The following is a 13679-nucleotide window of genomic DNA, read 5'->3' as shown; positions in this document are numbered from 1 at the left end:
AAAAAACTGAACACATCAGGACTCTCCAAGTACACCTGTTTTCTGTAGTGTGATGAGCTCTGAAACCTGACTGAAACTCAAATAAACCATTCCTTTGCAGCTGATCAGTTAGCTGTTTTACAACTAATCTTTTAAATATATGTTTTTTCTTTTTCTTTTTTTTCTTCACAAAGGGAAGGTTGGAGATTAGCTACAAAAACTTGGTCAAATCACAGTTTAATGACTTCCACCTTAAAGGTCAATTCAAAGTGTACCCACTTCTCTTGATTTCTAACATCTGGGATAGGCTCCAGTAAAGAAAAAGCATGGAGGCAGTTTCTCAGTGTGCTTTATTGATGTTACCTTAGCCATCATAACAAAAATGGTTTAAATCAGATTACTGCCACTAATAATTACCAAAAGACCATGTACACAGCATCATCTGGAATTATTCCCTTGTACTGATCAACTAACTATTCAGCAATTTAGAAACATGAATTTGATAAGATAACCCCTTGTTCAAATTTCCTACTCTGCCGTGCATGCTAGAAAGCCATCAGAAACACCAATGACCATAACACTAAAAATGTATAATTAATCATGTCATGCCATCAGTCATGTGGCTGCCGACGCTACAACTAAATGGTCTCTCTCTCGGCCCCATGTGAACCCCTACGTCTGACACTTTAACCTTATTATTATTGTCATCATTTTTTTTTTTTATAAAAGCTGCAAACTGTTTGTCCTGTCCTATGAGTCTTAAGTAATCTGTTTTAGTTTATTAAAATATTTTACTTGTTTTACGTCTAATTTTACAACGAAAAGGTTTCTCTGGTGTGTGAAATCGCTTTTTTCCATTTGCACCACTGTTTACAAGTTTAGGTTCAGAGTTTAACAACGGTTTCCGCCATTTACCATTATCTTCATTGATGCTGCCTTCAGTTTCAGATCCAGATTCTGATGAAGGTCTGTGCAAATTATAATTATCAACGCTGCTGGTGCTTGTGCTGGTGCTGCTGCTGCTGCTACTACTACTTTCCGTTTCAGATCCAGATTCTGATGAAGGTCCATGCAAGTTATAATTATCAATGCTGCTGCTGCTTTCCGTTTCAGATCCAGATTCTGATGAAGATTCGTGCAAGTTATAATTATCAATGCTGCTGTCTTCAGTTTCAGAGCCAGATTCTGATGAAGATCCGTGCAAGTTATAATTATCAATGCTGCTGTCTTCAGTTTCAGAGCCAGATTCTGATGAAGATCTGTGCAAGTTATAATTATCAATGCTGCTGTCTTCAGTTTCAGATCCAGATTCTGACAGAGACTGATGCAGGTTAGAATTTTTACTCTTGCCATCTTCAGTTTCAGGTTCAGAAGCAGACAATGGCTCCTGCCAATAATTATCACCATCCACAGTACCATCTTTAGTCTCGGTGAAGTCTGAAGCCTGTAAATTAGTATTCTGTGGTAAACAGCTACTGTGATAAGAGTTCCTAGCCTTTTTGCTTCCTTCATCGTCCTCAGTTTCTGTTTTCATTTGTTTACCTGATCCTCTGGTTTGTGTCTGCGCTTCCATGTTTTTGAGAGGCGGGCCTTGATGAGGTTGTGGGGACTGCGGTTTCTTTTCATCATTTTCACTCTTCACATGAACAGAAGTGAGCAGGAACCCGGTGATATCAGCCTCCTTTATCCCATTAAGATTCACTTCAACCTCTTCGCTATTTATGTGATGTTCCTCCTGCTCCTCCTTTATTTGGCGTTCTTTGTGTTCGTCTTTTAAGTGGCATTCTTCCTGCTCCTCCTTTTCAATGCGCTCCTGCTGATTTATTATACGACGCTCCTCCAGATCCATCTCTATATGACGCTCCTCCAGCTCCGTCTCTATACGACGCTCCTCCACCTCGATCTTTATACGATGCTCTTCCAGCTCCATCTTTATACAACACTCCTCCTGCTCCTCCTCTATATGACGCTCCTCCAGCTCCATCTTTATACAACGCTCCTCCAGCTCCATCTTTGTGGGCCCTTCTTCCTGTTTTTTCTTTAGCTGGAGATGATCTATGACCCGCTGTTTCAGACCAGCATTTAATTGAGGTGGAGCATCTTGGGCATCTGCATTGAACACAGATGTGGACAACGGATGAGTGTGTGTCTACAGTTTTAATATTATTTTGAAAATAAAAGGACACATTTCTATTTTTGGAAAGATTTTCAAATTACAAATTATCCAAGAACAGCATTTATTAGGGCCCGAGCACCGAGAGTGCGAAGGCCCTATTGTATCTGCTCCGTTTCTTATTAGGGCCCGAGCACCGAGAGTGCGAAGGCCCTATTGTATCTGCTCCGTTTCTTATTATTATTATTATTATTATTATTATTATTATTATTATTATTATTATTCACCCCAAACAAGGGCCTTTTTGAGGGCCTAAACATGCTCAAAAACTCATGAAATTTTGCACACATGCCAGGTTTGGTGAAAAATTTTGTATTTTAATGGTTTTACATATGAGCACTGGGAAATGGCTCTACAGCGCCACCTATGCCTTGTTAAATGCAGCCCTACGACCACATCGTTTGAGCTACATGTATGAAATTTGGCACACATGTGTATCATGCCAAGACGAACAAAAAAGTCTGGGGGCCCATTGACGCAAACCCAACAGGAAGTCCGCCATTTGGAAGAGAAGGTGACATTTTGGCTCTAATTTTGCCATTTCCATGCCTCGAACTTTAACGAACTCCTCCTTGGGATTTGGTCCTATAAGCTTCAAATTTGGACAGTGTCAACTACACCCTTGTGCCATGTTAAATTGCGGAGCTTTTGAGTTTTCACAATAGTATGAGGCCGTGGCGCCATGGCGAATTTTGATGACTCGCCATGAAAATCTTATTGCCTCTCTTTCTGTCATACATGTTCCGATCTGGACCAAAGAGCACACATATGATAAGGCTCCACCCCTGAACATATTTCAACTGCCATATTTGACATCAAGGACAGCGCCACCTAGTGGGAACAGGAAATGTCATGTTTTACACTTTGGGGTACAGTATTGTGATGGGTGACATCTGCAGCCTCAAATTTCTCCAGGAAAGCCTTAAGGAGTTGGTCTTGGGTTACAGTGAAAACTGTGACTTTTCACGAAAGGGTGTGACCCCAGCAGCATGGCGAACTTTGATGTCACGCCATGAAGAAACAAATTAGTATAACTCAATGAAATCCAGTCTGATCAGTACCAGACTTTACAGGCATGATGTCAGACCCGCCCTGAACAGATTGATATGCCCATTGTCGGAAATACGGACAGCGCCACCTAGTGGCAACAGGAAATGTCATGGCTTTAACTTTGTTGTACTGATTTTCACAGGTTGATCGTGGCCACCTCAAAAGCGGTGAATATCACCATCAGTCCCTCGTGATGCTTCAGTGCAAAAATTGTGACTTTAAACTGAACGGCGCACCCTGGTGGCAACGCGGTTCATCATGAAAGATGAAGTGGCTTTTGAGGGGCTTGGAAAGTTTATAGAGGCTTGAAATTTGGCACACACCTCCAAATGGATGAAGGCATTGTTGTTATGTAACCATTTTCCTTGAGTAGCGCAAAATGGCTCCACAGCGCCCCCTACAATATTTCAAAACATCAGCCCCTGCTCTGTGTTTCATCTATGAGTCTGACACTTGGTAAGCTTGTGTAAGATATCAAGATGTACAAAAAAGTCTCTTGGAGCAATATCCCAAATCCAACAGGAAGTCAGCCATTTTAAAATTAATATGTAATTTTGATGACATTTTCCCCTCTTTTCAGGCCTCATACTTTGACGAACTCCTCCAAGGGATTTCATCATATTGAAGCATTCTTCAGTGTGTAGAATCTAAAGACCTTTGTGATGTTAAATTGCGAAGCTTTTTCCGTTCAGGGAAACGGGGTGGTCATGGCGGCACGTAGAGTTTCAATCACTCGCAAAAAGCAGTAATCTGCTGTCACTAAAAAACACAATGTCCAATCTCTCCCAAAGGTCGCAGGTGTGATGAGACTCGAGCTTGGAAATGTTTGTTATGCTATTTGTCAATAATGGTTAGAGCGCCACCTAGTGGCATGACTATAATCCTGGTTGAATAAGATGAAATGTTAGCTGGTGATTAAAAGCATGAAATCCATCAATGTGACATCACATCGGACGTGCCGGTTTGAGGTGTTGGCAGTGGCTCGACGTGCCGGGGGTGCGAGGGCCCTCATAACGCTGCTTGCAGCTTTAATTAGGGCCCGAGCACCGAGAGTGCGAAGGCCCTATTGTATCTGCTCCGTTTCTTATTATTATTATTATTAGGGCCCGAGCACTGAGAGTGCGAAGGCCCTATTGTATCTGCTCCGTTTCTTATTATTATTATTATTATTATTATTCACCCCAAACAAGGGCCTTTTTGAGGGCCTAAACATGCTCAAAAACTCATGAAATTTTGCACACATGCCAGGTCTGGTGAAAAATTTTGTATTTTAATGGTTTTACATATGAGCACTGGGAAATGGCTCTACGGCGCCACCTATGCCTTGTTAAATGCAGCCCTACGACCACATCGTTTGAGCTACATGTATGAAATTTGGCACACATGTGTATCATGCCAAGACGAACAAAAAAGTCAGTGGGCCCATTGACGCAAACCCAACAGGAAGTCCGCCATTTGGAAGAGAAGGTGACATTTTGTCTCTAATTTTGCCATTTCCATGCCTCGAACTTTAACGAACTCCTCCTTGGCATTTGTTCCTATAAGCTTCAAATTTGGACAGTGTCAACTACACCCTTGTGCCATGTTAAATTGCGGAGCTTTTGAGTTTTCACAATACTATGAGGCCGTGGCGCCATGGCGAATTTCGATGACTCGCCATGAAAATCTTATTGCCTCTCATTCTGTCATACATGTTCCAATCTGGACCAAAGAGCACACATATGATAAGGCTCCACCCCTGAACATATTTCAACTGCCATATTTGACATCAAGGACAGCGCCACCTAGTGGGAACAGGAAATGTCATGTTTTACACTTTGGGGTACAGTATAGTGATGGGTGACATCTGCAGCCTCAAATTTCTCCAGGAAAGCCTTAAGGAGTTGGTCTTGGGTTACAGTGAAAACTGTGAGTTTTCGCGAAAGGGTGTGACCCCAGCAGCATGGCGAACTTTGATGTCACGCCATGAAGAAACAAATTAGTATAACTCAATGAAATCCAGTCTGATCAGTACCAGACTTTACAGGCATGATGTCAGACGTACCCTGAACAGATTGATGTGCCCATTGTCGGAAATACGGACAGCGCCACCTAGTGGCAACAGGAAATGTCATGGCTTTAATTTTGTTGTACTGATTTTCACAGGTTCATCGTGGCCACCTCAAAAGCGGTGAATATCACCATCAGTCCCTCGTGATGCTTCAGTGCAAAAATTGTGACTTTAAACTGAACGGCGCACCCTGGTGGCAACGCTGTTCACCATGAAAGATGAAGTGGCTTTTGAGGGTCTTGGCAAGTTTATAGAGGCTTGAAATTTGGCGCACACCTCCAATGTGGTTAAGGCTTTGTTGTTATGTGATCATTTTCATTGAATATCCCAAAATGGCTCCACAGCGCCCCCTACAAAATTTCAAAATCACAGCCCCTGCTCTGTGTTTTATGTATGAGTCTGAAACCTGGTAAGCTTATAGGAGATATCAAGATGTACAAAAAAGTCTCTTGGAGCAATATCCCAAATCCAACAGGAAGTCAGCCATTTTAAAATTAATGTGCAATTTTGGCAACATTTTCCCCTCTTTTAAGGCATCGTTCTTTGACGAACTCCTCCAAGGGATTTCATCAGATTGCACTATTCTTCAGTGTGTGGAATCCAAAGACCTTTGTGTTGTTAAATTGCGAAGCTTTTTACGTTCAGGGAAACGGGGTGGTTATGGCGGCACGTAGGCTCTCAATCACTCGCCAAAACGCAGTAATCTGCTGTTACTCAAAAACACAATGTCCAATCTCACCCAAAGGTCGCAGGCATAATGAGACTCGAGTTCAGAAGTGTTTGTTATGCCATTTGTACATAATGGTTAGAGTGCCACCTAGTGGAACGACTAGCTAATCATGAATGAATGAGTTGAAATGTTAGCTGGTGGTTAAATGCATGAATTCCATCAATGTGACATCAGATCGGACGTGCTGGTTTTAGGTGTTGGGCGTGGCTCGACGCGTCGGGGGTGCGAGGGCCCTCATAACGCTGCTTGCAGCTTTAATTATTATTATTATTATTATTATTCACCCCAAACAAGGGCCTTTTTGAGGGCCTAAACATGCTCAAAAACTCATGAAATTTTGCACACATGCCAGGTCTGGTGAAAAATTTTGTATTTTAATGGTTTTACATATGAGCACTGGGAAATGGCTCTACAGCGCCACCTATGCCTTGTTAAATGCAGCCCTACGACCACATCGTTTGAGCTACATGTATGAAATTTGGCACACATGTGCATCATGCCAAGACGAACAAAAAAGTCAGTGGGCCCATTGACGCAAACCCAACAGGAAGTCCGCCATTTGGAAGAGAAGGTGACATTTTGGCTCTAATTTTGCCATTTCCATGCCTCGAACTTTTGCGAACTCCTCCTTGGGGTTTCATTTCATAAGCTTCAAATTTGGACAGTGTCAACTACACCCTTGTGCCATGTTAAATTGCGGAGCTTTTGAGTTTTCACAATACTATGAGGCCGTGGCGCCATGGCGAATTTCGATGACTCGCCATGAAAATCTTATTGCCTCTCATTTTGTCATACATTTTCTGACCTTGACCAAAGTGAACACATATGATAAGGCTCCACCCCTGAACATATTTCAACTGCCATATTTGACACCAGGGACAGCGCCACCTAGTGGGAACAGGAAATGTCATGTTTTACACTTTGGGGTACAGTATTGTGATGGGTGACATCTGCAGCTTCAAATTTCTCCAGGAAAGCCTTAAGGAGTTGGTCTTGGGTTACAGTGAAAACTGTGACTTTTCGCAAAAGGGTGTGACACCAGCGGCATGGCGAACTTTGATGTCACGCCATGAAGAAACAAATTAGTATAACTCAATGAAATCCAGTCTGATCAGTACCAGACTTTACAGGCATGATGTCAGACCCGCCCTGAACAGATTGATATGCCCATTGTCGGAAATACGGACAGCGCCACCTAGTGGCAACAGGAAATGTCATGGCTTTAACTTTGTTGTACTGATTTTCACAGGTTCATCGTGGCCACCTCAAAAGCGGTGAATATCACCATCAGTCCCTCGTGATGCTTCAGTGCAAAAATTGTGACTTTAAACTGAACGGCGCACCCTGGTGGCAACGCGGTTCATCATGAAAGATGAAGTGGCTTTTGAGGGGCTTGGAAAGTTTATAGAGGCTTGAAATTTGGCACACACCTCCAAATGGATGAAGGCATTGTTGTTATGTAACCATTTTCCTTGAATAGCGCAAAATGGCTCCACAGCGCCCCCTACAATATTTCAAAACATCAGCCCCTGCTCTGTGTTTCATCTATGAGTCTGACACTTGGTAAGCTTGTGTAAGATATCAAGATGTACAAAAAAGTCTCTTGGAGCAATATCCCAAATCCAACAGGAAGTCAGCCATTTTAAAATTAATGTGTAATTTTGATGACATTTTCCCCCCTTTTCAGGCCTCATACTTTGACGAACTCCTCCAAGGGATTTCATCATATTGAAGCATTCTTCAGTGTGTAGAATCTAAAGACCTTTGTGATGTTAAATTGCGAAGCTTTTTCCGTTCAGGGAAACGGGGTGGTCATGGCAGCACGTAGAGTTTCAATCACTCGCAAAAAGCAGTAATCTGCTGTCACTAAAAAACACAATGTCCAATCTCTCCCAAAGGTCGCAGGTGTGATGAGACTCGAGCTTGGAAATGTTTGTTATGCTATTTGTCAATAATGGTTAGAGCGCCACCTAGTGGCATGACTATAATCCTGGTTGAATAAGATGAAATGTTAGCTGGTGATTAAAAGCATGAAATCCATCAATGTGACATCACATCGGACGTGCCGGTTTGAGGTGTTGGCAGTGGCTCGACGTGCCGGGGGTGCGAGGGCCCTCTTAACGCTGCTTGCAGCTTTAATTAGGGCCCGAGCACTGACAGTGCGAAGGCCCTATTGTAATTGCTCTGTTTATTATTATTATTATTATTATTATTATTATTATTATTATTATTATTATTATTATTATTATTATTATTATTCCGGCAAATGAATCGGCCTTTTGAGGGCCTAAACATGCTCGAAAACTCATGAAATTTTGCACACGCGTCAGGTCTGGTGAAAATTTACGTATTTTAATGTTCTCAGACATGGCCAGGGAAAATTAGCTCAGTAGCGCCACCTAGAAAAATGAAAAACGCGAGCCCCCGGTATGGGTATGACCTACATGTTTGAAAGTCGGTACACCTATATAACGTTCAGAGTCGAACAAAAAAGTCTATTATGGCAATGTCCTAAACCCAACAGGAAGTCCGCCATTTTGGATTGAAGGTGACATTTTGGCTCTGATTTTACCGTTTCCATGCCTCGAACTTTAACGAACTCCTCCTTGGGGTTTGATTTCATAACCTTCAAATTTGGACAGTGTCAACTACACCCTTGTGCCATGTTAAATTGCGGAGCTTTTGAGTTTTCACAATAGTATGAGGCCGTGGCGCCATGGCGAATTTTGATGACTCGCCATGAAAATCTTATTGCCTCTCATTCTGTCATACATGTTCCGATCTGGACCAAAGAGCACACATATGATAAGGCTCCACCCCTGAACATATTTCAACTGCCATATTTGACATCAAGGACAGCGCCACCTAGTGGGAACAGGAAATGTCATGTTTTACACTTTGGGGTACAGTATAGTGATGGGTGACATCTGCAGCCTCAAATTTCTCCAGGAAAGCCTTAAAGAGTTGGTCTTGGGTTACAGTGAAAACTGTGACTTTTCGCGAAAGGGTGTGACCCCAGCAGCATGGCGAACTTTGATGTCACGCCATGAAGAAACAAATTAGTATAACTCAATGAAATCCAGTCTGATCAGTACCAGACTTTACAGGCATGATGTCAGACGCGCCCTGAACAGATTGATGTGCCCATTGTCGGAAATACGGACAGCGCCACCTAGTGGCAACAGGAAATGTCATGGCTTTAATTTTGTTGTACTGATTTTCACAGGTTGATCGTGGCCACCTCAAAAGCGGTGAATATCCCCATCCGTCCCTCGTGATGCTTCAGTGCAAAAATTGTGACTTTAAACTGAACGGCGCACCCTGGTGGCAACGCTGTTCAACATGAAAGATGAAGTGGCTTTTGAGGGGCTTGGAAAGAATATAGAGGCTTTAAATTTAGCACACACCTCCAAATGGATGAAGGCTTTGTTGTCATGTGATCATTTTCATTAAATAGTGCGAAGTGGCTCCACAGCGCCCCCTACAAACTTTCAAAACCACAGCCCCTGCTCTGTGTTTTATGTATGAGTCTGAAACCTGGTAAGCTTATAGGAGATATCAAGATGTACAAAAAAGTCTCTTGGAGCAATATCCCAAATCCAACAGGAAGTCAGCCATTTTAAAATGAATGTGCAATTTTGGCAACATTTTGCCCTCTTTCCAGGCACCCTTCTTTGACGAACTCCTCCAAGGGATTTCATCAGATTGAACCAATCTCCAGTGTGTGGAATCTAAAGACCTTTGTGATGTTAAATTGCGAAGGTTTTTACGTTCAGGGAAACGGGGTTGTCATGGCGGCACGTGGAGTTTCAATCACTCACCAAAAAGCAGTAATCTGCTGTCACTCAAAGACACAATGTCCAATCTCTCCAAAAGCTCATAGGAGTGATGAGACTCGAGCTCAGAAATGTTTATTATGTCATTTGTACATAATGGTTAGAGCGCCACCTAGTGGAACGACTAACTAATCATGAATGAATGAGTTGAAATGTTAGCTGGTGGTTAAATGCATGAATTCCATCAATGTGACATCAGATCCGAGGTGCTGGTTGTAGGTGTTGGGCGTAGCTCGACGCGATGGGGTGCGAGGGCCCTCATAACGCTGCTTGCAGCTTTAATTATTATTATTATTATTATTCAGGCGAAACAAGGGCCTTTTTGAGGGCCTAAACATGCTCAAAAACTCATGAAATTTTGCACACATGCCAGGTCTGGTGAAAAATTTTGTATTTTAATGGTTTTACATATGAGCACTGGGAAATGGCTCTAGAGCGCCACCTATGCCTTGTTAAATGCAGCCCTACGACCACATCGTTTGAGCTACATGTATGAAATTTGGCACACATGTGTATCATGCCAAGACGAACAAAAAAGTCTGTGGGCCCATTGACGCAAACCCAACAGGAAGTCCGCGATTTGGAAGAGAAGGTGACATTTTGGCTCTAATTTTGCCATTTCCATGCCTCGAACTTTTGCGAACTCCTCCTTGGGATTTGGTCGTATAAGCTTCATCTTTGGTCAGTTTCAACTACACACCTGGGCCATGTTAAATTGCGGAGCTTTTGAGTTTTCACAATACCATGAGGCCGTGGCGCCATGGCGAATTTCGATGACTCGCCATGAAAATCTTATTGCCTCTCATTTTGTCATACATTTTCTGACCTTGACCAAAGTGAACACATATGATAAGGCTCCACCCCTGAACATATTTCAACTGCCATATTTGACACCAGGGACAGCGCCACCTAGTGGGAACAGGAAATGTCATGTTTTACACTTTGGGGTACAGTATTGTGATGGGTGACATCTGCAGCCTCAAATTTCTCCAGGAAAGCCTTAAGGAGTTGGTCTTGGGTTACAGTGAAAACTGTGACTTTTCGCAAAAGGGTGTGACCCCAGTGGCATGGCGAACTTTGATGTCACGCCATGAAGAAACAAATTAGTATAACTCAATGAAATCCAGTCTGATCAGTACCAGACTTTACAGGCATGATGTCAGACCCGCCCTGAACAGATTGACGTGCCCATTGTCGGGAATACGGACAGCGCCACCTAGTGGGAACAGGAAATGTCATGGCTTTAATTTTGTTGTACTGATTTTCACAGGTTCATCTTGGCCACCTCAAAAGCGGTGAATATCACCATCAGTCCCTTGTGATGCTTCAGTGCAAAAATTGTGACTTTAAACTGAACGGCGCACCCTGGTGGCAACGCGGTTCACCATGAAAGATGAAGTGGCTTTTGAAGGGCTTGGAAAGTTTAAAAAGTCTTGAAATTTGGCGCACACCTCCAATGTGGTTAAGGCTTTGTTGTTATGTGATCATTTTCATTGAATATCCCAAAATGGCTCCACAGCGCCCCCTACAAAATTTCAAAATCATAGCCCCTGCTCTGTGTTTTATGTATGAGTCTGAAACCTGGTAAGCTTATAGGAGATATCAAGATGTACAAAAAAGTCTTTTGGAGCAATATCCCAAATCCAACAGGAAGTCAGCCATTTTAAAATTAATGTGCAATTTTGGCAACATTTTCCCCTCTTTCCAGGCATCGTTCTTTGCCGAACTCCTCCAAGGGATTTCATCATATTGCACTATTCTTCAGTGTGTGGAATCCAAAGACCTTTGTGTTGTTAAATTGCGAAGCTTTTTACGTTCAGGGAAACGGGGTGGTTATGGTGGCACGTAGACTCTCAATCACTCGCCAAAACGCAGTAATATGCTGTCACTCAAAAACACAATGTCCAATCTCACCCAAAGGTCGCAGGCATAATGAGACTCGAGTTCGGAAATGTTTGTTATGCCATTTGTACATAATGGTTAGAGTGCCACCTAGTGGAACGACTAACTAATCATGAATGAATGAGTTGAAATGTTAGCTGGTGGTTAAATGCATGAATTCCATCAATGTGACATCGATCGGACGTGCTGGTTTTAGGTGTTGGGCGTGGCTCGACGCGCGGGGGGTGCTCGGGCCCTCATAACGCTGCTTGCAGCTTTAATTAGGGCCCGAGCACTGAGAGTGCGAAGGCCCTATTGTATCTGCTCCGTTTCTTATTATTATTATTATTATTATTATTATTATTATTATTCACCCCAAACAAGGGCCTTTTTGAGGGCCTAAACATGCTCAAAAACTCATGAAATTTTGCACACATGCCAGGTCTGGTGAAAAATTTTGTATTTTAATGGTTTTACATATGAGCACTGGGAAATGGCTCTACAGCGCCACCTATGCCTTGTTAAATGCAGCCCTACGACCACATCGTTTGAGCTACATGTATGAAATTTGGCACACATGTGTATCATGCCAAGACGAACAAAAAAGTCTGTGGGCCCATTGACGCAAACCCAACAGGAAGTCCGCCATTTGGAAGAGAAGGTGACATTTTGGCTCTAATTTTGCCATTTCCATGCCTCGAACTTTTGCGAACTCCTCCTTGGGGTTTCATTTCTTAACCTTCAAATTTGGACAGTGTCAACTACACCCTTGTGCCATGTTAAATTGCGGAGCTTTTGAGTTTTCACAATACTATGAGGCCGTGGCGCCATGGCGAATTTCGATGACTCGCCATGAAAATCTTATTGCCTCTCATTTTGTCATACATTTTCTGACCTTGACCAAAGTGAACACATATGATAAGGCTCCACCCCTGAACATATTTCAACTGCCATATTTGACCTCAAGGACAGCGCCACTTAGTGGGAACAGGAAATGTCATGTTTTACACTTTGGGGTACAGTATAGTAATGGGTGACATCTGCAGCCTCAAATTTCTCCAGGAAAGCCTTAAGGAGTTGGTCTTGGGTTACAGTGAAAACTGTGAGTTTTCGCGAAAGGGTGTGACCCCAGCAGCATGGCGAACTTTGATGTCACGCCATGAAGAAACAAATTAGTATAACTCAATGAAATCCAGTCTGATCAGTACCAGACTTTACAGGCATGATGTCAGACCCGCCCTGAACAGATTGATGTGCCCATTGTCGGAAATACGGACAGCGCCACCTAGTGGCAACAGGAAATGTCATGGCTTTAATTTTGTTGTACTGATTTTCACAGGTTCATCCTGGCCACCTCAAAAGCGGTGAATATCACCATCAGTCCCTCGTGATGCTTCAGTGCAAAAATTGTGACTTTAAACTGAACGGCGCACCCTGGTGGCAACGCTGTTCACGATGAAAGATGAAGTGGCTTTTGAGGGTCTTGGCAAGTTTATAGAGGCTTGAAATTTGGCACACACCTCCAATGTGACGAAGGCTTTGTTGTTATGTGATCATTTTCATTGAATATCCCAAAATGGCTCCACAGCGCCCCCTACAATATTTCAAAACCACAGCCCCAGCTCTGTGTTTTATGTATGAATCTGAAACCTGGTAGGCTTATAGGAGATATCAAGATGTACAAAAAAGTCTCTTGGAGCAATATCCCAAATCCAACAGGAAGTCAGCCATTTTAAAATTAATGTGCAATTTTGGCGACATTTTCTCCTCTTTTCAGGCTTCATACTTTGACGAACTCCTCCAAGGGATTTCATCATATTGAACCATTCTCCAGTGTGTGGAATCTAAAGACCTTTGTGATGTTAAATTGCGAAGCTTTTTACGTCCAGGGAAACGGGGTGGTTATGGCGGCACTTAGAGTTTGAATCACTCGCCAAAAAGCAGTAATCTGCTGTCACTCAAAAACACAATGTCCAATCT

At 42.8% G+C, this 13679-nt stretch overlaps 1 protein-coding gene across 2 annotated transcripts in view; it reads right to left on the bottom strand.

Annotated features, from left to right (window-relative positions):
- Positions 1–311: 311 nt before the first annotated feature.
- LOC113027979 (uncharacterized) overlaps positions 312–13679 on the bottom strand; it is a 35267-nt gene continuing 21899 nt past the window's right edge. For both annotated transcript variants that reach the window (XM_026177856.2, XM_026177857.2), the window contains exon 7: positions 312–2088. In XM_026177856.2, the coding sequence (XP_026033641.2) occupies positions 761–2088 (1328 nt within the window). In that variant the 3' untranslated portion in view covers positions 312–760. The remainder of the gene's footprint in view (positions 2089–13679) is intronic.

This window comes from Astatotilapia calliptera, chromosome 8 (genome assembly GCF_964374335.1).
Source record: "Astatotilapia calliptera chromosome 8, fAstCal68.1, whole genome shotgun sequence".
Lineage (NCBI taxonomy): Eukaryota > Metazoa > Chordata > Actinopteri > Cichliformes > Cichlidae > Astatotilapia > Astatotilapia calliptera.
The sequence above is the reverse complement of the archived record's forward strand: the minus strand, read 5'-3'. Positions and strand labels throughout refer to the sequence as shown.